Source organism: Scyliorhinus torazame, chromosome 14, assembly GCF_047496885.1.
Source record: "Scyliorhinus torazame isolate Kashiwa2021f chromosome 14, sScyTor2.1, whole genome shotgun sequence".
In the NCBI taxonomy this organism is placed as follows: Eukaryota; Metazoa; Chordata; class Chondrichthyes; order Carcharhiniformes; family Scyliorhinidae; genus Scyliorhinus; species Scyliorhinus torazame.
The window spans coordinates 36,292,408-36,316,081 of NC_092720.1; the positions used below are offsets into that span (position 1 = coordinate 36,292,408).

Genomic DNA, 23,674 nt, shown 5'->3' on the forward strand with positions numbered 1-23,674 from the left:
GCAGGTAGAGAGATCCCGCCACCAGCAAATGGTGCACTGCCGATAAACAGGCGGGTGGGGGACCGGAGAATCCATCTATATTTCCTTCATTATTTTAGACTAAGGGCAGGATTCTCAAGCCTAACCCACTTGGCAACCGGAAATTCCCGCCCGAGGTCAATGGACGTTTGCACGGTCCGCTTCCCGCCCGTGGCGATCTTACAACGGGCGGGCAGAAGAATCCACCCCTAAGTGTCATTGTTAGTAAGTTTTTGAAAGAAACAAATCATTACCATTGATGTTTGATAAATTTACTCAAACAGAATGTTAGAACTGGAATAGAAGGCATTGAAAAGCTGGAATTCTCCAGCCGTTGGGATTCCTTATTCCCACCGGCAGGACACCCCCGCCCGTGGAGAATTCCGCCACCATCAAACGGCGCGTTGCCGAGAAACCTGCAGCTGGAGGAATCCAGCCCATGGGTTCAAAATGCAGTGGAAAACGAAAGGGACACAATGGGAGGGGTGGACCCTTGGAGGTTTCTGCACCCGAAGGAACGGGAGTACTCGTTTTTCTCAGCGGTCCATAAGGTACACTCGCGGATCGACTTTTTCGTGGTGGGGAAGGCTTTGCTGGCTGGGGTTAAGGGGTCGGAATACTCGGAATACTCGTCAGTACTTCTGGGCAGCACGGTAGCATTGTGGATAGCACAATTGCTTCACAGCTCCAGGGTCCCAGGTTCGATTCCGGCTTGGGTCACTGTCTGTGCGGAGTCTGCACATCCTCCCCGTGTGTGCGTGGGTTTCCTCCGGGTGCTCTGGTTTCCTCCCACAGTCCAAAGATGTGCGGGTTAGGTGGATTGGCCATGCTAAATTGCCCTTAGTGTCCAAAATTGCCCTTAGTGTTGGATGGGGTTACTGGGTTATAGGGATAGGGTGGAGGTGTGGACCTTGGGTAGGGTGCTCTTTCCAAGAGCCGGTGCAGACTCGATGGGCCGAATGGCCTCCTTCTGCACTGTAAATTCTATGATCATGCTCCGCATTGGGTGGATATGGTACTGGAGAAGGGGGTAGCGCAGAGGCTGGGGTGGAAATTAGATGTGGGACTTTTGGGGGACCAAGGGTTCTGTGACAAAATTGAAAACGTAATTAAGGAATGTGTAGGTTTCAACTGACGGGTGAGGTGTCGAAGGCGGTGGTCTGGGAGGCTCTAAAGGCGGTGGTGAGGGATGAGGTGATTTTGTTTAAGGCCAGGGTGGACAAAGAGGAGAGGTTGGAGCGGCAGAGAGTAATAGATGAGATGTTGGAGGTAGATAGGAGGTATGCAGAGGATGGGGACCCAGCAAAGCTGGACAAGAAGAAGGAACTACAGACGAGCTTTGACCGATTATCTACCAGGAAGGCGGTGCGCCAACTGAGATGAGCAAGGGGTGCAGTTTATGAACATGGAGATAAGTTAGCAGGTCAGCTCCAGAGGGAAGCAGCGGCAAGGGAAATTGTGCAGCTGAGGGATAGGGCAGGGAAGTTGGTGGTGGCTCCGGATCTGATTAATAAGGTTCTTGAGGAATTTTATGAGAGGCTGTACAGGTCAGAGCCACCTGGGGGAGACCTGGAGATGCAGGAATTTCTAGATGGGTTGGAGTACCCGAGGTTAGGGGAGGGGGACAGGGCTACATTAGAAGGAGCAATAGTGGAGCAGGAGATAAGAGATGCGATTGGGAGGATGCAGTCGGGGAAGGTGGCAGGGCCGGATGGGTTTCCGGTGGAATATTATAAAAAATTCAAGGATAAGCTGGCACCCCTGATGGTGAGGATGTTTGAAGAAGCGATAGGGAAGGGGGTGTTGCCACAAACTTTGGGGCAGGCATCGATTTCCCTGTTGCTAAAAAAAGATAAGGATCCGATGGAGTGTGGGTCGTATAGGCCAATATCACTTCTGAATGTGGACGCAAAAGTATTGGCGAAGGTACTGGCGGGTAGGCTGGAGAAGTGCCTCCTGAAGGTGATAGGTGAAGATCAGACGGGGTTCGGGAGAGGGAGGCAGCTGTTTTCGAACATTAGGAGGGTATTGAACGTCGTTATGGCACCGGCGGAGGGGAAGGAAACAGAGGTAGTTGTGGCATTGGACGCTGAGAAGGCGTTTGACCGGGCAGAATGGGGGTACTTGATGGCAGTGCTGGAGCGGTTTGGGATTAGACCAAGATTTGTGAACTGGGTAAAGCTACTATATAAGGAGCCGAGGGCGAGTGTCCGCACAAACAACATCAGCTCGAGATACATTTCTCTCCACCGTGGGACTGGGCAGGGATGCCTTATATCCCCCCTGCTGTTTGCACTCGTGATTGAGCTGTTGGCCATCGCATTCAAAAGTTCGGGAGTATGGAAAGGAATAGTGCGGGGGGGTGGATAGAGCATCGGGTGTCCTTATATGCCGATGACTTGCTGTGAAACGTGTCGGAACTGAGTGTGTCGATAAAGGGAATATTGGAGCTGCTTCGAGTGTTTGGGTATTTCTCGGAGTACAAACTAAATCTAGACAAGAGTGAGTACTTTGTGGTGTCTCGGCTGGGGGTGGGGGGGGGATGGCTGCCATTCCGTAGGGCAGGGACTCACTTTAGGTACCTGGAGGTGCAGGTTGCCCGGGAGTGGGGGGGCTCCGCAGGTACAACATTTCTAGTTTGGTGGGGGGAGTGAAAGCTGATCTGACAAGGTGGGATGGTCTCCCTCTGCCACTGGCGGGTCGGGTACAGGCAGTTAAAATGAAAGTGTTGCCGCGATTTCTGTTTATTTTTCAATGCCTGCCGATTTTCCTGCCAAAGGCTTTTTTCAGAGATTGAGGGAAGGATTACGTCGTTCATATGGGGAGGGAAGGTGGCCAGAGTTGGAAAGGTGCTCCTACAGAGGGGAAGGCAGGCAGGAGGTTTGGGTCTTCCGAACCTGATGTATTACTACTGGGCGGCGAATGTGGAGAAGTTGCGGAGCTGGGTCAGAGGGATTGATTCCTAGTGGGTCAGAATGGAGGAGAGTTTGTGTAGGGTGTCGGGATTGAAAGCACTAGCAACAGCGCCGCTCCCAATAGCCCTGGGGAAGTACTCAGGGAGTACAGTAATAATAGCTTCATTGAGAATTTGGAGGCAGTAAGTCCAACACTTCGGGTTGGGGACAGGGTCAAGGGAAATGCCGATTCGGGGGAACCACAGATTTGAGCCAGGGAGGTGGGATGGAAATTTTTGGAAATGGGAGGAGAAGTGGATTAAGACGCTGAAAGATTTGTTTCTTAGTGGTCGGTTTGCAGGATTGAAGGAGCTGGAAGCGAAGAATGGGCTGGAGCAGGGGGAAATGTTTAGAGATATGCAGGTTCGAGATTTTGCCAGAAAGGAGGTACAGAACTTCCCGGAGGAGCCGGCCTCCACATTGCTGGAGGAGGTGCTGACGACAGGGGGACTGGAGAATGGGGTAGTGTCAGCGGTTTACGGAGCTATTTTGGAAGAGGAGAAGGCACCACTGGAAGGGATCAAAGCAAAGTGGGAGGAAGTGTTGGGAGAGGATATGGAGGAGGGGTTCTGGTGTGAGGTGCTCCGGAGAGTGAATGCCTCCACCTCATGCGCGACGTTGGGGCTGATACAGCTGAAGGTGGTATACAGAGCACACCTCACGAGGGCGAGGATGATTCTTTGAAGGAGTAGAAGATGTGTGTGAACGTTGCGGGGGGGGGGGGGGCCCGCTAATCACGTTCATATGTTTTGGTCCTGTCCAAAGCTAGAGGATTATTGGAAGGAGGTTTTTAGGGTAATTTCTGAAGTGGTGTACGTGAAACTGGACCCGGGCCCCCGGGAGGCCATATTCGGGGTGTCGGACCAGCCAGGGTTGGAAACGGGCGCGGAGGCAGATGTTGTAGTCTTCGCCTCGTTGATCGCCCGAAGGCGGATCCTGCTGGGTTGGAGAGCAACCTCTCCACCCTGTGCCCTGGCGTGGTGGGGGGACCATGTTGGAGTTCTTGACTCTTGAAAAGGTTAAGTTTGAACTGTGGGGAAGGATAGAGGGGTTCTACAATTCATGGGCATTATTCATTCTGCACTTTCAAGAACTGGATAACATCGAACATTAGTTGGGGGGGGGGGAGGGTTGGGGGGAGGGGGCGGTGTGTGTTAATGGTGGCTTTGGGTGATTCCTGATTCCTTTTTGTCATTTGTTTATGTGAACATGCGGGCTAATGTTTGGGGTTTGGTGGGAGGGTGGGAACGTTGTTATTGATATGGGGATTGACATATTTATTACTGATTATTGTTTATTGTTGCTGGGTGTAAATTTGGGAAAAAATGTGAAAAATGAGGAGAATAAAGAAATATTTTTAAAAAAGAAAACTAAAGGGACATGGTTGGTTGAATGACTCCATGGGCAAAATTCTCCTACCCGCCCCGCCACATTTCTGCGCCGACCGGCCGGCGGGAGTCTCCGTAACACCGGCCGGTCAATGGGGTTTCCCATTGTGGGGCACCCCCACGCCGTCGGGAAACCCCCGAGCGCCGGCAGAACGGAGACTCCCGCCGGCGGAGAATGACGCCCCATGTCTGGGATTTGTTCTGCTCTTATGTACGTTCTTCAGAGAGGAAGAGACTTGCTTCAAAATCCTGTCTCAGTCTGACCCTGCGTCGCTGCGATAGTGGGCAGCATTTTATCGATAACTTTATACACTGAGGAACATCTGCCTGTTGGAAAGCTTCACCTCTATTTGTAAATTAATGCTCCACCTGGACTAGAATATTGTTGTATTTGTTCTCAGGATGCACTATGCTCGTAAGGCTGCATTTATTGCTGCGCATATTGTCCAACACTAGTTGCTCCCTTTTCAAAGTGCTTCTACCTTGAAGAAAGTATGAAGTGTTTTCCTGCAAAATGTACAGCACGCCCAATCTCAACATTAACACATCCCTGTGTCCATTATTTCCATGATGTGGAGATGCCGGCGTTGGACTGGGGGGGAGCACAGTAAGAAGTCTTACAACACCAGGTTAAAGTCCAACAGGTTTGTTTCAAATCACTAGCTTTTGGAGCACTGCTCCTTCTTGCTGATTCACCTGAGGAAGGAGCAGCGCTCCGAAAGCTAGTGATTCGAAGCAAACCTGTTGGACTTTAACCTGGTGTTGTAAGACTTCTTACATTATTTCCATAGCAGCACTTTACAAACTAGAGGAAATCCATGTCTGAACAATGATCCAACTTTAAGAGAATTTATGAAAATGAACAGATTTTTATCTTGGGTTGTAGCAGGAACTTTTCTCACAATGGATTACAATATATGGAAAATGCACTTTGCGGCAGCTTCTGCTCTGCAAATTTTGGTGGTGAGCTTTTGAAGCTCTAGAAGAAAAAATGATTAGCAGAGGAGGATTCAACTGATATAAACAATGACCAAACGACAGGTGCTTTAGTCTGGCTATCTTTTAGATGTAAAAACATTGGACTGGATTCTCCGATTCTAAGGCTATGTCACCATGCCGGTGTGGGAACGGTAGCGTTTTACGACAGAGAAAATGTTGTAAATCGGCCACCGATCCTCCATTTGGCCGTGGGCTAGCATGCCGGCAGTGCTCGCGGATCCGGCCCGTGAAATAGTCCCCCCATTCGGCCGGCTCGCAGGCCCCGGACACCACCCCCCCCCCCCCCCACACACACACACAGCACCCCCAGCCCCTGATAAAGTCCCCTCTGCCTGCGGATCAGCCCTCCTCCAGCTGTGGCCGCGCTGGACTGAGTCCGCAGCCCCCACGCCGAGTTCCCAACGGATGAGACCACACACGACGAACGCCGACGGGAACTCGTTCAGTCGGAGTCGGAGCATCGGGGGGGGGGGCCTCAGGGAATGTCCTGAGGCCGTTGAGCGGCGAACTCGGAGAGTACGCCGCTTTGGAGGGGGCGGAGCATCGCGAAAGCGGCGCCGCCCCCGATTTTGGTCCGGAACTTTGATTCTCCAGCCGATCACCGAACACGATTTGGGCGTCGGCGACCGGAGAATCTAGCCCATTGTCTTCCTGGAAACTTTAACACGGAGTCCCTCAATTGTTGTAGTTATGCCTTTGAAATTCTCTGCTCCAGACCCTACCACTGATAAGTGGTAACAGAGAAACTGGAGCAAACTTGACGAGAGCTGAATGAGTCGGATAGGCTGTTACGAGGTGCAGGTGTAGCTGATGCACCATCCACAGCCACTAGTTCAGTCTCCTTCACTCCTTTAGATTCTCAGCAGTTGAAATAGAGCACTCTTTTCTCTATTGTGTCAATACACTTTCTAATCAGTTCCACCTGAATGTTGCATAAATAATAAACAAAAGTTATATTGGAAATTTAACAAGAATGTTTGTTTTAAAGCAACTATGACAGCTGTGTGCAAGTCAGGTCAACATGGTCAATAGGTGGCAGTATTAAACAAATATATTTTTTTGGTGCAAGAAACAGAAAATTTAAAAGCACTTCAGGCACCATCAATGACAACAGAGAAGTTAACATTATGAATTTTCCCCATCCGTAAAGTTATCTAATTTGCTGAGCTAGTGCCCAACACAAACCACTGGAAAAAGCAGAGCTTATTGCCCCCAAATGCCCACAACACATGTCTGTGCTGATCTTTGTCGTGATTTTCATAACTTCTGACAATTTTAATTAAGTCCAATACATTGTTCTCCCCCAGGACAAACTACAACCCTGACATTAGAGTATCTTACAGGTTAGTATTACTGATATGAATAGATTGGTTCTTAACAAATTCTGGTTTAATCCATCAACTAAAATAGCAGGCAAAGGATTGGCATAGTAACGTATTAGGTAAGGTAAAGTCAGATGGCCATAGGTTGCTTTCCCCTTTGAGGAGGCAAGTTGATTGGTGGTGATTTAACCTGAGGATCACCATGCCTCAGGCAAGGGGCAAGGTTGAGAAGGCGGGGCCTTCATGAATAACCTCAGATGGTACGGGATTTGAACCCGCACTGCTGGCCATTCTCTCCATCACACACCAGCTGTCTAGCGAAGTGAGCTAAACCACTTTTGTGAGATACTATTCAGTATTCAGCACAACATAGGGTAGGATTTGTAGCTTTATATAAGGGTGAGCACAAAGGTTAGAGGTATGGAAATTCATGTGGCCACTTTGGTCTGCCAGCGCCATCCCACCTCCTGCCCTAGCCAATGGAGCTCATTAAGTACTGTCAATTTCCAGCTGACCACTTCAAAATTATTCAGGCGTGAAGGGAGGTGATAGGAAAGCATTTCATTCTGTTTGAAGTGGGCCAGATCCTGTCAATCAAAGATTTATGTTTATAAACATTGTGGTTAGAGCTTCAGAGTTACTCAACCGTGAAGGAAGATGGGGCAAAGCTGACAGCTGTGTGTGTGGAAGCTGTCAGTCACAGCCAAGTAAAGGAAATGAATGAATGGCTTGCAGCTCAAGGATCTGAGGGGTTTAAACACAGCTGTCTGGTTTCTCTTTCCAGGAATAGGAGCGTGATGCTTCCTGTTTCTGAGCCAGCAGGTGTATTGTCCAGGTAAATGTTACAACTGTACTTTTTTTCACTGCTTCTGTCTGGGCTGCTCTCTAGCTTCCAAAAGGGGGTCTCTTTTCTGGGGGGCTTCTTGACAGGAGTCTCTTTTCTGGGGGTCTTCCGGGGGGGTGGGCTGAGTTGTGATGCGGGAGAGATGGCAAACCACGGAACCTCGCTATCAGACTACCTGCTCAAAATGGCGGCCCGTTGGTCGGAATCCCTCACTATTGGCGGCACAGTGGCACAGTTATTAGCACTGCTGCCTCACAGCTTCGGGATCCCAGGTTCATTTCCGGCCTCGGGTGACGGTGTGGAGTTTTTCACGTTCTCCCCGCATCTGTGTAGGTTTCCTCTGAGTGCTCCAGTTTCCTCCCACAGTCCAAAGATCTGCAGCTTAGGTGGATTGGCCATGATAAATTGCCCTTAGTGAACAAAATGTTAGGTGTGGTTACTGGGTTACGGGGATAGGGTGGAGGTGTTGGCTTATGTGGCGTGCCTTTTCTAAGGGCTGGTGCAGACTTGATGGGCCGAATGTCCTCCTTCTGCACTGTAATCTATGATTCTATGAATCCTTGCCATGCATAAATTTAAACAGCGAAGGATTGGGAATCGCTTCCTGATTTGCACTCCCGCAATCACGTGCAATTCAGCTCTGACGGGGGAGCATAGTCTCCCAAATGTAGAATTCTCCTGTGCCAAGTTTTGGTGCTGTTACTACATGGTGGGTTATTGGAGCAGCCCTGTTGCCATAATAGTCTGAGACATGTAGGGTTTTGTTTGACTGTACAAAAGCGTAGACTTTGATTTGAGAATCTTTGATTGACTCTTGTAAAATAATTAATAGAATAGACTCAATCCATGTGGATAGGCTATTTGAGTTAGAGGACAAGGGACATGAGTATATATTATGTAAGGATTGAACCAGGTTCGATGTCAGGATTGACTTCTTTCCACAGGAAATTCTCAACCTATGGAGCGAATTGTCGGCTCGAATAGTGAGTGCAGATGAAACACAAAGGTTCAAATAGGAGCTGGGTGACTCTGGCTGAAATCACAGAATTTAAATGATGGATGGCTTATTGGGGGATGTGTCTCCCACTCGTGATTTTCTGAAGATTGCTGATCGTAGTTCTTCTTTGCCATTCAGTTATGTTTATGATTTTGTTACTAATCATTTCAGTGTCTCCCTGCAATGCTCTCCCTGCTGTTTGCTTCTTTACTCTTACCCTTAATTTTCCCTTATTTATTCATTTAATCTGGTAAGCTGATTGGCAAACCATTAAGTGCAGGAAAGGCCTACAGACCTGCGGTGTCCAGTTAATTTAAAATCAATGAAGGAGGTTTTCAAGGGCCAGCTGTGGCTGGGCCGGACATTTCCACAAACTACAACCTGTCTCCTTTGACTCGGTTCAATTGGCTGAGAATTCCCGGCCAAAAATCCAGTACAGACTCGATAGGTCGAATGGCCTGTTGCTGCACTGGAAAGACTCTGGGCGGGATTCTCCCATGCCGCGCCGTATGGGAGAATCTCCGAACGCGCCATTTTTTCCCATGGCGCCGGTCCGACGCCGGCACGCAATTCTCCGAGAAGCGGAGAATTGGCGCCATTTGCACGGCGCGTTTGGCGCGGCGCCGGTCGCGGGCCGCTGTCTGCGGCCGGGCCGCTGATTCTCCGGCCATGATGGGCCGAGCGGCCGCGTGGAAACGACAGAGTCCCGCCGGCGCCGTTCACACCTGCTCACAGCCGGCAGGAACTCTGCGCGTAGGGTCGGGGGGCGGCCTGTGGGGGGTAGAGGGGCTCCTTCACCGGGGGGCCTCCGATGGGGTCTGGCCCGCGATCGGGGCCCACCGATCAGCGGGCCGGCCTCTCCAGCCCCGGCCCTATTTTATTACGCGGCCGGCCCCTGAACCCCCACGCCATGTTGCATCGGGGCTGGAGCATTGAGGAAGTCCCCCCGTGCATTCGCGGGTTGGCGCGGCCCAACTGCGCATGCGCGGGTTGGCGCGGCCCAACTGTGCATGCGCGGGTTGGCGCGGCGCCCAGTTGGCGCCGGGAAGGGAGGCTGGAGCGGCGTGAACCGCTCCAGCGCCATGTGGGGGCCAGAATCCGCAGTCCCCGTGCCTGTTTCGCACTGTCGTGAAACGTGACGGCCTTCACGATGGCGCGAACACTCTGCCTCCATTTCGGAGAATCCCGCCCTCTGATTTTGTGATCAACTCTGAAGTTGGGGCAGAGGTTTCAAAGTGATTTTCTTCCTCATAAATTGATCTAGATTATTTTTCCCTCTGATTTGTGCCTCCACTGGGAGATTATATGGCTGCATAAATTGCTCTATACTAGTATAGGGCCGGCTTGATGGACAAGCTGTTTTGTTGGTATTCCTGAATGACTAACAGGTCTGATGATTTTACCCCTTGATTAACCCCTTCTATGTCAATGCATATAACCCTCAATTCATTATTGGTCACATCACACTGCACCATCATTTCTGAAATTGGCAGGCTATTTCTGCCACCTTAGGTGCAGTATGTTAGAATTCCATTTCTTAAAGGAAACACATATCATTCAAGCACATAGGTCATTTCTTTCCTTGAGTGAAAATATTCACTATACCATTGTGACATACTTATGGAAAAGGAGCAAAGAGCGAGATTTGATCATACCTGGGGCACAGAGGCATTTGTAACTTGTTCCAACGCTGCGGCAGATACCATGGGAGCAGGGATTAAGGGCACAGAAGTCAATGAGCTGAGCACAGAGGGGTCCAGCATACGCTGGACTGCAGTTACAACTGAACGATGTGTCCTCTGCAAAGCAGGTTCCATTGTTCTGACAGGGCGACAAGGCACAAGGGTCTATCCTCTGCTCACATGCCAGGCCTGTAAAACCTGCAATTTAGATCACAGACAAGTAGTTTATTGACACACCAAGAGACAATGAACGTTGGGGGGCAGACATCCTGACACTTCAGAACGTGAGAGACACAACAGGGGTGAATTTTCTTGGGCTTTCTGCTACGTTTCTGCCAAGCCTCCTGTTAAATCTGAGGATGGAGAGGAAGAAGGCCCCAAGAAACATAGGCCCCCAATGACACTCTGGAATAGCCATTGACAACAAATGAGGCAATCTGCCTCAAACAATTGTACAAGAATGGACACTGTAACATTGTCAAATATAAAGGCTTTCATGACCTGGAGGTTTATTGCACTAGATAGATCCTAAACTGTTATAAATATATTTAAATAACTTGATGAAGGGAATTGCAATCCGAAAATCTTGTGTAATTTAAACGCATGTTGGTTCAGCAATCTGAATCACGGCCTGGTGTTGCTCATCTTTATTTTATTTTTAGAGAGGACTAAGGTACAAATTAACATTATGGCTGCAAGAACTGGAAAGACTGGTTATTCAATATTAAGTAGCTCACCTTGTAACCCATCAAAGTTTTTTTTAGTATTTACAAGCGTCAAGCAGATTTGTTAGAGAATAAACACCACTTTCCTGGATGCTCACAGCATTAACAACTCTCATGAAACTCAACACCATTCAGAACAAAGCTTGTCTATTTATTTGGAGCCTGTGTCACTGTATTAAGTATCTGCCACTGGCTCGTTGGGCTGAATTTTATTCTTGCTGTGGGACTCGCAAAGACAGACCAGAAAGCCAGAAGCAACCACACCTGCGCTGTTTACGGGATCCAATTAGGCAAGTAATTGGTTGCTCTAAGGGCTACTGTCTCTGTGAAGGACAGCTGCCTGCCCCCAGGAAGTGTCAGCCAAATGGAGCGACAGCAGCTCAGCAGTGCCACTGAGAGTGGTGGCCACTGCTTGCACTGCACCTGGAAGAAGGAAATGCCATGGAAAGACGCAACCTTCCAGACCAGGTAAATGGGGGCTGGGGACTCCAGAGCTATTCAGGCGGACACTGGTGAGTTGGGTCTTTTGTTACGTTACCGTAGTGTGTTCGGTTGCACTACTGAGCGTAACATGCGTTACACAATCCAGTTGCTGAAGAGGCTTTCTGTATCTTGATGAGAAAGACTCGAAGTCGTCCAGAGGTATTGAAAGGTTTATTGAGTAACTAAGTTAACAACTGCGTAAGTTCTTTACTTTCAGATCAATACCAGTAGAAAGGTTACAAAGTCTATAAACAGTGGCTATGTCTGACCACACTAATCACTTTGAGCTTAGTCTATGCTCCGGCTCTCATCACGGTCTAGTCACTAAGAGAGGGAGGAACTGGCTGCGTCTGGCTTTTATACCCACCAACGCTGCCCTCTAGTGATCTTCTGATTACCCATTAACCCCTTATGTACATGCACATACAAAGATCAATACATTGGCGAGGAGGTGGACATTTACACTGAGGGGCCCCTTCACAAGACAAACAGTGCCCAAATTGAAGCCCCCGCCACCCCCAAACTTACAAAAAGGATTCACCTGGTTGTTTCCCCAGATGGCAGTGGGCATACCCATTGCTGGTAAAATGCCAGTGCAGCAGGAAGAGGCCCTTTACTGCCCACTTAAGGGACTCAGTTGGGCTCTGGGTGGGAGGTTGTCCTCCACCTTCTCCATTGTTGGCAGGAGGACGATGGGCCTGCCAATCCTGCCTTCCCTCATCCCCCTTCAATAGCATGTTTCTTTTCTCAGTAATACCCAAGTTCTGTACTACCTTGCGGTTATTAATGTCCACATCTCAATCACAAAAAATCATGGGGAGAAGGTGATAAGAGGGGGGGGGGGTTTGGCAGCAAGGGCAGGGGTTGGCTCTCAGAAGATCCTCTCCCTCCTGTTTTTGGGCCCCTCGATCAGGCGCTGATTGTCTTTCAATGAGGGATCCCTCCACCTCCCAGGAGCCCATAGGCTTTGCATTTTGGACTTCCCGTGTGGTGAGTTCCCCACTACTGCTGGGTGAATACTAATAGCATTGGGTTGAGCCCCTTAAGAGGGCATTAATTGTCATGGGTTTAATCAGAGCAGCAGGGTCCTTACCCGCCACTCTATCTGGTTAAATCCAACCCCACCACCAAGCTCGCCTCAGGGAAGGGCATTAAATTCTGCCAATGTGTGGAAAAATCACATGGTGTCCACGCTCTCAGTGATGCTCCTCAGTGACTGGGCCAAGCTCTTCAGTGCCTCGGCAATGTCCACCTGTGCCTGGGACACATCCCTCGTGACTGGGCCACGTTCTTCAGTGCCTCGGCAATGTCCACCTGTGCCTGGGACACGTCCCTCGTACCTGGGACACGTCCCTCGTGACTGGGCCACGCTCTTCAGTGCCTCAGCAATGTCCACCTGTGCCTGGGACGTATCCCTCGTGACTGGGCCACGCTCTTCAGTGCCTCGGCAATGACCACCTGTGCCTGGGACACGTCCCTCGTACCTGGGACACGTCCCTCGTGACTGGGCCACGCTCTTCAGTGCCTCAGCAATGTCCACCTGTGCCTGGGATACGTCCCTCGTGACTGGGCCATACTCTGCAGTGCCTTGGCAGTGTTCACCTGTGCCTGGGATACGTCCCTCGTGACTGGGCCATGCTCTTCAGTGCCTCGCCAATGACCACCTGTGCCTGGGACACGTCCCTCGTACCTGGGACACGTCCCTCGTGACTGGGCCACGCTCTTCAGTGCCTCAGCAATGTCCACCTGTGCCTGGGATACGTCCCTCGTGACTGGGCCATACTCTGCAGTGCCTCGGCAATGTTCACCTGCACCTGGGATACGTCCCTCGTGACTGGGCCACGCTCTTCAGTGCCTCAGCAATGTCCACCTGTGCCTGGGATACGTCCCTCGTGACTGGGCCATACTCTGCAGTGCCTCGGCAATGTTCACCTGCACCTGGGATACGTCCCTCGTGACTGGGCCATGCTCTGCAGTGCCTCGGCAATGTCCACCTGCATCTGGAACAAGTCCCTCGTTGACTGGGATATGCTGTCGAGGTCCTCAGTCATGGTCATCACAGACTTACCATACCTTGGGCACCACCACTCAAGACGCTGACGTCGTGCTCCAGGCAGTCACCACCTTAGCAGTGTTGGCCTCAGTTCCATGCAGTGTCAGCATCACCTCCTGCGCCTGTAGCCTTTGGGACTCCTCCAATCGGCTATTCACTCACCGGAAAGTCGATGACATTCCCTGCAGAACCTTACAGCTCTGACTTATCATCTGCATCAGCTCTGGGAGAACCTTGTCCAGAGGCTCGGAATCTGACCGGGACTCAACTGAGTCCTGACATGCAGCGAACCTTTGACTGGTGACCTCCTTGGATGTTCCTGCCTCCACCTGATGTGCATCAGCATCTATGTGGTGCTCACCAGATTGTGCCACACAAGCCTGTCCACTAATGTCACCCACTAGAGGAAGCTGGGGGTGATAGCTGTGATGCATCCATAGTGGTCTCGACGGAGTTCTCCTCCGAGGAGCTCTGTTGGGTGGTGGGGGGTGGAGCGTGTGGGGGGGGATGTGACTCAGGATGTCACGGCCCCATCAGATGGAGATCCTGCGAGGCAGTGGATAAATCCCTGGGACCTGATGAAATGTATCCCAGGACGTGGTGGGAAGCTAGAGAGGAAATTGCCGGCCCCTGAGCTGAGATATTTGAATTATCAACAGCCACAGCAGAGATGCCTGAAGGTTGGAGGGTAGTAAATGTTGTGCTGTTGTTTAAGAAGGGCTGTAATAATAATAATAATAATAATAATCGCTTATTGTCACAAGTAGGCTTCAATGAAGTTACTGTGAAAAGCCTCTAGTCGCCACATTCCGGCGCCTGTTCGGAGAGGCCGGTACAGGAATTGAACCCGCGCTGCTGCCTTGTTCTGCATTACAAGTTAGCTGTTCAGCCCACTCTGCTAAACCAGCCCCTGTAGGGATAAACCTGGGAACTACAGACCGGTTAGCCTTACTTCTGTAGTGAGTAAGTTGTTAGAAGGTATTCTGAGGTACGGGATCGGTAGGCATTTAGACAGGCAAGGGCTAATTAGGGAAAGTCAGCATGGCTTTGTAAGGGGAAAATCATGTCTCACGAATTTGATTGAGTTTTTTGAAGAGGTAACCAAGAAGGTAGATGAGGGCAGTGCAGTCGATGTTGTCTACATGGACTTTAGCAAGACCTTTCACAAGGTACTGCATGGTAGGTTGTTGCAAAAGGTTACATCTCAATCCAGGGTGAAGTCGCTGGTTGGATACAAAATTGGCTTGGTGACCAAAGCCAAAGGGTGGTTGTAGAGGAATGTTTTTCAAACTGGAGGCCTGTGACCCGCGGTGTGCCTCAGGGATCGGTGCTGGGTCCACTGTTATTTGTTATATATATAAATGATTTGGTTGAGAATGTAGGAGGCATGGTTAGTAAGTCTGCAGATGACACCAAGATTGGTGGCACAGTGGATAGTGAAGAAGGTTATATAAGATTGCAACATGATTTTGACCAATTGGACCAATGGGCCGATGAATGGCAGATGGAGTTTAATTTGGATAAATATGAGGTGATGCATTTTGTAGATCAAATCAGGGCAGGACCTACTCAGTTAATGGTAGGGAGTTGGAGAGAGTTACAGAACAAAGAGATTTAGGGGTACAGGTTGATAGCTACTCGCCAACGCAGCCGTCAAGAAACATTCCGCCAACTGTGCCCAAAATGACACTTCAAAATCTTTCCGTTAAATCGTGTCCAGTGCATCGCCTGTGGACGGCCAGTCCCAGCGCAATTGCAAATCAGAAATGATTCAGCTCCAGCAGGAGTGCGTCGTCTCACAAACGGAGAATTCAGACCTGTATGTTTTCAAGAAGGAGTTAGATATAGCCCTTGGTGCTAAATGGGTCAAAGGATATGGGTGGAAAGCGGGAACAGGTTACTGAGCTGGATGAACAGCCATAAGCAGAATGAATGGTGGAGCAGGTTCGAAGGGCCAACTGTCCTCCTCCTGTTCCTATTTTTTAATGTTTCTAAGCTTTGTCTCCTAACATAGTCTAAACTGTAAATTTGGATATACAACTCTCCATTCATCATTTTATATACGATATATATGTACAGGGAAAAGCTGAGGGCACAGAACAGATACCTGGTGGAATGGCCTTACCACATACAAACATATAAATTAGGAGCAGGAGTGGACCACTCGGCCCCTCGAACCTGCTCCGCCATTCAATAAGATCATGGCTGATCTGATTGTAACCTCAACCCCTCATTCCCCATCACGTCCCAGCAATCAGCATACATCCCCATCCCTCAGCCAGTTATTGACCAATGTCACAAGGATACCTTCAACATGACAAGATTGAAACTTTCCTCCAGGTAACCTGACAGGCAATCCCATTGACAACGGTGGGACCGGAATATCCCGCGGGAAGGCCAGAGGGTCTTGCCCAATATCTCTTGATGTGGCTTGGTGTTAAATTTTATCATAACACTGCTGGGATGTTTGATTACATTAAAAGCACGATATGCATGCAAGTTGTTTTTGTTCTGATATGTGCACATTATGCAACCACCATTCCTGACTCTGACCTTCTGTGTATCCTCTCTTCTATTTGGCTGCACTTCAGCTGCCTATAGGCTTCACACCCTGGTTTGCCCTCCCTAAACTCCTCTGCTGCCCCCACCTTCCTCTCTTCTGATAAAACCTTCTTTGCTGACGAGTTGTTGGTTAATTTCCCTCATATCTCTTTTGACTCGTTTCCGAGTCCGCTTGAAGTGAAGTGCTGTGGGATGATTTTGTACATCAAAGGTGCACTGTAAATGCAAATCCTCATTTTTTTTAAATCCCCCCCCCCCGCCGCCGTGCGTTGTGCTCAAGTCGGCTACAGCTGCCAGGTTAATCCATAATTCAGCCTCTGGAGTTTTTGCGCCTTCAAAAAGACACACAGGGAAGGCATGCAATTACTGAGCCATCTCGATAACTGAAAGAAACAATTTTGTTAAATGAAAATTTGCTTAATCCGTTTCAACATTGCACAAGCCTATTAAAGGATTGGAACATTAGCTGAGGGACTGTAGAAGCAATGAAGGAAGTGGATTTGCTTTGCTGCAGTTAATCCCGTTTTGTTATCAGAAACAACGCAGAAGAAAGAGCAGGCATAGATTCAGAACTCCACCTCAGAGCAATTTGTTTCTATAGTGATCACACTCATTTGACCATTTGTCTGACACTTTCATTCCTAAAATACAGTCACACCTTGGTGGCTGCTGTAATTACCTTACCGAAGCATCAACTCTTAACGGGGCGGCAGTTGCTTCATGTACAATTAATGGCTGCTCAGTGTAGCACCATCGATCACACACGAGGCGAGACGTAGAGAACTTCAATCGAGGCTTTATTGAGCAGACTTGTTCAGACTCGTTCCCCAGCAGCTCAGTCACAGAATGCAGCTGCGGGGAGTAAACCGGGTTCTTATACCCCGCCTATCTGGGTGGAACCCAGTAGGCGGCAGATCCAATCGGGACCCAGCACCTGTCCTCCAATAGCTCCTCGGCATTCATGGTGTACCGTATTACCCCTAATACATACCACCACACTTAGTAAGACAAGGGGCGAAATTCTCTGGAAACGGCGCGATGTCCGCCGACTGGCGCCCAAAACGGCGCAAATCAGACGGGCATCGCGCCGCCCCAAAGGTGCGGAATGCTCCGCATCTTTGGGGGACGAGCCCCAACCTTGAGGGGCTAGGCCGACGCTGGAGGAATTTCCGCCCCACCAGCTGGCGGAAAAGGCCTTTGGTGCCCCGCCAGCTGGCGCGGAAATGACATCTCGGGGCGGCGCATGCGCGGGAGCGTCAGCGGCCGCTGACAGTTTCCCACGCATGCGCAGTGGAGGGAGTCTCTTCCGCCTCCGCCATGGTGGAGACCGTGGCGGAGGCGGAAGGGAAAGAGTGCCTCCACGGCACAGGCCCGCCCGCGGATCGGTGGGCCCCGATCGCGGGCCAGGCCCCCGTGGGGGCACCCCCCCGGGGCCAGATCGCCCCACGCCCCCCCCCAGGACCCCGGAGCCCGCCCACGCCGCCTTGTCCCGCCAGTAAGGTAGGTGGTTCAATTTACGCCGGCGGGACAGGCAATTTATAGGCGGGACTTCGGCCCATCCGGGCCAGAGAATCGAGCGGGGGGGCCCGCCAACCGGCGCGGGGCGATTCCTGCCCCCGCCCAATCTCCGGTACCGGAGACTTCGGCAACCGGCGGGGGCAGGATTCACGCCAGCCCCCGGCGATTCTCCGACCCGGCGGGGTTCGGAGAATGTCGCCCAAGGACTTTGCTCTGTCTTGTTACATTACCCCCCACCCCTGGGGCGTCATTCTCCGACCCCCCGCCGGGTCGGAGAATCGCCGGGGGCTGCCGTGAATCCCGCCCCCGCCGGTTGCCGAAGTCTCCGGCACTGGAGATTCGGCGGGGGCGGGAATCGCGCCGGTTGGCGGGCCCTCCCGCTCGATTCTCCGGCCCGAATGGGCCTAAGTCCCGCCGACAAATTGCCTGTCCCGCCGGCGTAAATTAAAGTACCTTTTTACCGGCGGGACAAGGCGGCGTGGGCGGGCTCCGGGGTCCTGGGGCGATCTGACCCCGGGGGTGCCCCCACGGTGGCCTGGCCCGCGATCGGGGCCCATCGATCCGCGGGCGGGCTTGTGCCGCGGGGGCACTCTTTCCCTTCCGCCTCCGCCACGGTCACCACCATGGCGGAGGCGGAAGAGACTCTCTCCACTGCGCATGCGCGGGAAACTGTCAGTGGCCGCTGACGCTCCCGCGCATGCGCTGCCCCGACATGTCATTTCCGCGCCAGCTGGCGGGGCAACAAAGGCCGTTTCCGCCAGCTGGCGGGGCGGAAATCCCTCCGCCGCCGGCCTAGCCCCTCAATGTTGGGGCTCGGCCCCCAAAGTTGCGGAGCATTCCGCACCTTTGGGGCGGCGCGATGCCCGTCTGATTGGCGCCGTTTTGGGCGCCAGTCGGCAGACATCGTGCCGTTTGGGGAGAATTTTGTCCCTGAAGAGGGTTTGCAGTATGTTCGTAAAACCACTCTCAAAATTCAGTGTAACATCCTCTGCATCACCCTGAACTTGATTCAAATAGAGGCCACCTCCAACTCATTAGCGCAGCTTTTCTGCAACAGTATCCCAGCTTGCCAGCACTATTAATATGCTCCAGAAGCCATTGTCTGACCAATGCAATGCTGCTTGATATGAAGAAAATAGGAGATTTAATCCAAGCACTGGGAAAACCATGGGTGGGATTCTCCGCCGGCGGGATTCTCCGTTTTGACGGGGCCCAGGGGCTTCCCGATGGCGTGGAGCTGCCCTACAATGGGAAACCCCACTGAGCGGCCCGCGGAACGGAGAATCCTGCCGGCGGGTCGAGGCAGAAATGTGGCCCCATGTGTCAAAGCGTCATGAGAAAATGTTACAGGCCAAATCAAAGAGTTAGTAACTTGTGGTTTCAACCTTGCACAGAAAGGAACACTTGAAATTTACTTAATAAAACTGAATTTGAACATTGCTTCCTAAAGCGTGCTGCCCACAGTGAGTCGTAATACTTTAGTTGGGCCTATATTATCAATCAGGATATGGCATAGCTTCTTTGCTTTTCAACTCAACTTGGGGCGGCACGATAGCACAATGGGTAACACTGTTGCTTCACAGCGCCAGGGTCCCAGGTTCGATTCCCACTTATGTCACTGTCTGTGCTGAGTCTGCATGTTCTCCTCTTATCAGCGTGGGTTTCCTCCGGGTTATCCGGTTTCCTCCCACAAGTCCCAAAAGACATGGGGCGAAATTCTCCGGTATCGGCGCGATGTCCGCCGACTGGCGCCAAAAATGGCGCAAATCAGTCGGGCATCGCGCCGCCCCAAAGGTAATAGATATAGGACAGAGGTCAGAGGTAGGTTCTTTACGCAAAGAGTAGTGAGGCCGTGGAATGCCCTACCTGCTACAGTAGTGAACTCGCCAACATTGAGGGCATTTAAAAGTTTATTGGATAAACATATGGATGATAATGGTATAGTGTAGGTTAGATGGCTTTTGTTTCGGTGCAACATCGTGGGCCGAAGGGCCTGTACTGCGCTGTATTGGTCTATGTTCTATGTTCTAATTTATTGTGCATTATATCATGGATTTGCAGGTTTTGAGATTGGATGAAATGTCCTTTTGTGGACACTGGGAGAGAATTGGACTATATTAAATCCATTAAACATTTAGTCCAGTGTCCTGAGGGAACCTTTATAGAGAAATTGCAAATATCTGTATTTATTGATGCATGTAATTTATTTGGTAATCTACCAACAGTGTCACTGGCAGCTGCAGTTAACAAACTGCACTTTAGGAATGAATAGTAAAGATATCATCCTCTCTGTGGAAAATGCAAGTCAGAGAGGTTCACAAGAATGATCCCTGGAATGAAGAGCTTGTCATACGAGGTGCGGTTGAGCACTCTGGATCTGTACTCGATGGAGTTTAGAAGGATGAGGGGGATCTCATTGAAAGTTATAGAATACTGAGAGGCCTGGATAGAGTGAATGTGGAGAGGATGTTTGCACTTGTAGGAGAAACTAGAACCCGAGGACACAGCCTCAGACTGAAGGGACGACCCCTCAAAACAGAGATGAGGAGGAATTTCTTCAGCCAGAGAGTGGTGAATCTGTGGAACTTTTTGCCACAGAAGGCTGTGGAGGCCAAGTCACTGAGTGTCTTTAAGACAGAGCCAGATGGTGGCATGGTGGTGCAGTGGTTAGCACTGCTGCCTCATGACGCCGAGGATGAGTGTTTTTCCCAGCCCCGAGTTACTGTCCATGTGGAGTTTGCACATTCCCGTATCACCCCTACAACCCAAAGATGTCCGGGTACCTGACTTGGCTTCGCTAAATTGCCCTTAGTTGGAAATGTTTTTTAAAAAGACAGACATGATTGAATGTCAGAGCAGATTCGATGGGCCAATGGCCTAATAATGCTCCTATGTCTTATGGTCTAACAGTGAAATAATTTGGATGTAGTCAATGTTAGTTCTGATTTTGGTGTCTTACAACATGCAAGTCTTTATTCTGTTACAAAGTATAAAATGGCATTATGTTGTGTGGTATCATAATCATATTTATTGAACAAATGAGAGTTTAGTTCTCTGCCATTCCCCACCAAATGAAAATGAAACTCACCTCCATTTCTGACTAGAATACATTCTTCAATAGATGTATAAAATTCAGCCAAATGAGGACTGTAAGATTTCTTCAAATGATCAGACAGCAAATGTGAGTTTGTTTAGCAATTAATTATTTGAAAAATACTTACACTTATATATAGCAGCTTGTCGCTTTTATATCATCCTATGGCACTTCACACAAAAGTGTAATATGGGTAAGAAAATGTGGCAACCGTTCGGTCCCAGCAACATTCCACAAACAGCAGAGATAGTGATCAGAGAATGTTTCTCAGTGGCATTGGCTGAGGATGAAATGTCTTGGCTAAGGCAGCGCAGGAATAATGCCTTTGTATTTTTCAGATTGTGCCATTGGACAGAAAGAAGCTCCGTTATCACATCTCTTCCACTGCTAACAATGAAGCCCTTCTCCAGTGTTGCACAGGAATGTCAACTGAGATTAGAGTTAGAAATTCAGATTCTGCCACAGTACTCAAACCCACAGTGGTTTCACGCAGACTTGAACTGAATTAACCTGAAACATCGCAGTAGTGCGTATTGAACACTTCTTTGGCAAGGATGAAGTAATAATTGAATCAGACAGAATGCCAATGCTGCTAGGACTAAAACGTTCCCCCATCTCCCCTTTCTTTAGATTCACCTGTGACATGGAACATTCCTTCGTCCAGAGGAAAGGCAAGCCCCGAAAGATGACCCAATATTGGTTTGGGTCATTTTTCACATGTCCCTGGTGGCTACTTAAAACAGGAATTAGGGGCGAAATTCTCCCCCAACGGCGGGATGTCCGCCGACTGGCGCCAAAGCCGGCGCCAATCAGACGGGCATCACGCCGGCCCAAAGGTGCGGAATGCTCCGCATCTTTGGCGGCCTAGCCCCAATATTGAGGGGCTAGGCCGACGCCGGAGGGATTTCCGCCCCGCCAGCTGGCGGAAATGGCGTTTGTTTCCCCGCCAGCTGGCGCGGAAATGCGGCGCATGCGCGGGAGCGTCAGCGGCCGCTGTCAGTTTCCCGGCGCATGCGCGGGAGCGTCAGCGGCCGCTGTCAGTTTCCCGCGCATGCGCAGTGGGGAGAGTCTCTTCCGCCTCCGCCATGGTGGAGGCTGTGGCGGAGGCGGAAGGGAAAGAGTGCCCCCACGGCACAGGCCCGCCCGCGGATCGGTGGGCCCCGATCGCGGGCCAGGCCACCGTGGGGGCACCCCCCGGGGTCAGATCGCCCCGTGCCCCCCCCCCCAGGACCCCGGAGCCCGCCCACGCCGCCATGTCCCGCCGGTAAATACCAGGTTTGATTTACGCCGGCGGGACAGGCAATTTCTGGGCGGGACTTCGGCCCATCCGGGCCGGAGAATCCAGCGGGGGGTCCCGCCAACCGGCGCGGCCGGATTCCCGCCCCCGCCCAATCTCCGGGAGCGGAGACTTCGGCGGGGGCGGGATTCACGGCGGCCAACGGCCATTCTCCGACCCGACGGGGGGTCGGAGAATGACGCCCTAGGTCCCTTACCAAATGAACACGACTGCCTGCCTTGGGCCTAGAACATGGATTACGATGAGCTACTCATCAAAGTCAAATTAATCAGATCTGAGGCTTAAATATGGGTTGGCTTCAGCTTTCCCGATTGGGGTCCACACTCTGGGGCTATATTCAATGGGCCCAAAACTGAGCACGGGAATCGTAATGCAATGTTAGCCCATTACATCTGATGCAGGTGCACAAGAGCTTTACGATGCCTACTAATTTACACAGTGCAGCCAGTGCTAAACTCGCTGTTGTGGCTGCATGCTTCATAAGCCTGGGCACAATAAGTCTGTACAGTGCCATTTAAAGTTCTAGCCTGCACCACTGAAAGGAAAATATATTCTGGCTGGAGCAGGTACTGGAGCGGTTTGTCAAAGAGAGTTTGACCAGGGAGAGGAATGAATGATGGTGTGAGCCAACTCCAAGATTCTCTGATGCTGCATGAGATACCTTGGTGTGGGAGGTGGAGAGAAGGAACAAAATCCTCTATCCACTAGCGGCCCCCCAGACAAACTGTAAGAAAGCAGTGGGTGTAGATAGCCATAATGGTCAATGACAGGAGTCAAACCTGAGGGACCTGATTGCAACGCCACAATAACCTCACCTAACTGGTCAAGGTTAGTGAATTTATCGTCAAGTGTCATATCCCAACAACTTCACCATCGGCCTCATACACTGCTCAGTGCAGCAGGCCCCTATCACACATCCTCCAACAATCTCAATGGGGGCACGGTGGCACAATGGTTAGCACTGCTGCATCATAGTGCCAGGGACCCGGGTTCAATTCCAGCCTTGGGTGACTGTGTGGAGTTTGCACGTTCTCTCTGTGTCTGCGTAGATTTCCTCCGGGCGCACAGGTTTCCTCCCACAGTACAAAGATGTGCAGGTTAGGTGGGGTTATGGGGCTAGGGTGGGGAGTGTCCAAGGGTAGAGTGCTCTTTCAAAGTGTTTGTGCAGATTTGATGGGCCAAATGGCCTCCTTCTGCACTGTAGGATTCCATGATTCAAACTATCAATCGGAAGCAGAGCCACACCCTTGCCCTCACAAACTTAGCACTGCTACAAACCTCACATGCACATCTCTCAGTCTGTACACACTACCAGCTTTTCAACCATTACAGCAGTATCAGCTAAACGGGTTCCACGAGACTCACTGGCACACTGTCCTCTTTCTTGCAGAACAAGGTGGGCACATAACTGGAGGTAGCAGCATCTACCGGGCAGGGCAGTGGCATGGCTGTACATCCTTACACCCATAGAGAAATTATCTCCATGGACGTTATTGGAGTGTTGGTGGGGCTGAAACAGTTTAGGTGAGAAAAAGCTCATCTTATCTTTCTTGTCACATCTCATTTCTCCTTCATCCTGTAATCTCTTCTGGTTCGCAACTAGCAGAGGGTGTAAGGATGCATCTCTTATTTCTCCAGACCCTTTCTCCTTTCAGATGGCCAGGAGGTGTTAGAAGAGTAAGAGATGGAAGAGCAGGAAGGCAGAAGAAATACCAACATTCGCTCTCACATGTACAAC

At 50.7% G+C, this 23,674-nt stretch overlaps 1 protein-coding gene across 3 annotated transcripts in view; it reads right to left on the minus strand.

The window, feature by feature from the left end:
* Positions 1-23,674, minus strand: part of dner (delta/notch-like EGF repeat containing) — a 384,518-nt gene that overhangs the window by 19,445 nt on the left and 341,399 nt on the right. For all 3 annotated transcript variants that reach the window (XM_072473932.1, XM_072473930.1, XM_072473929.1), the window contains one exon: positions 10,178-10,402. In XM_072473932.1, the coding sequence (XP_072330033.1) occupies positions 10,178-10,402 (225 nt within the window). The remainder of the gene's footprint in view (positions 1-10,177; positions 10,403-23,674) is intronic.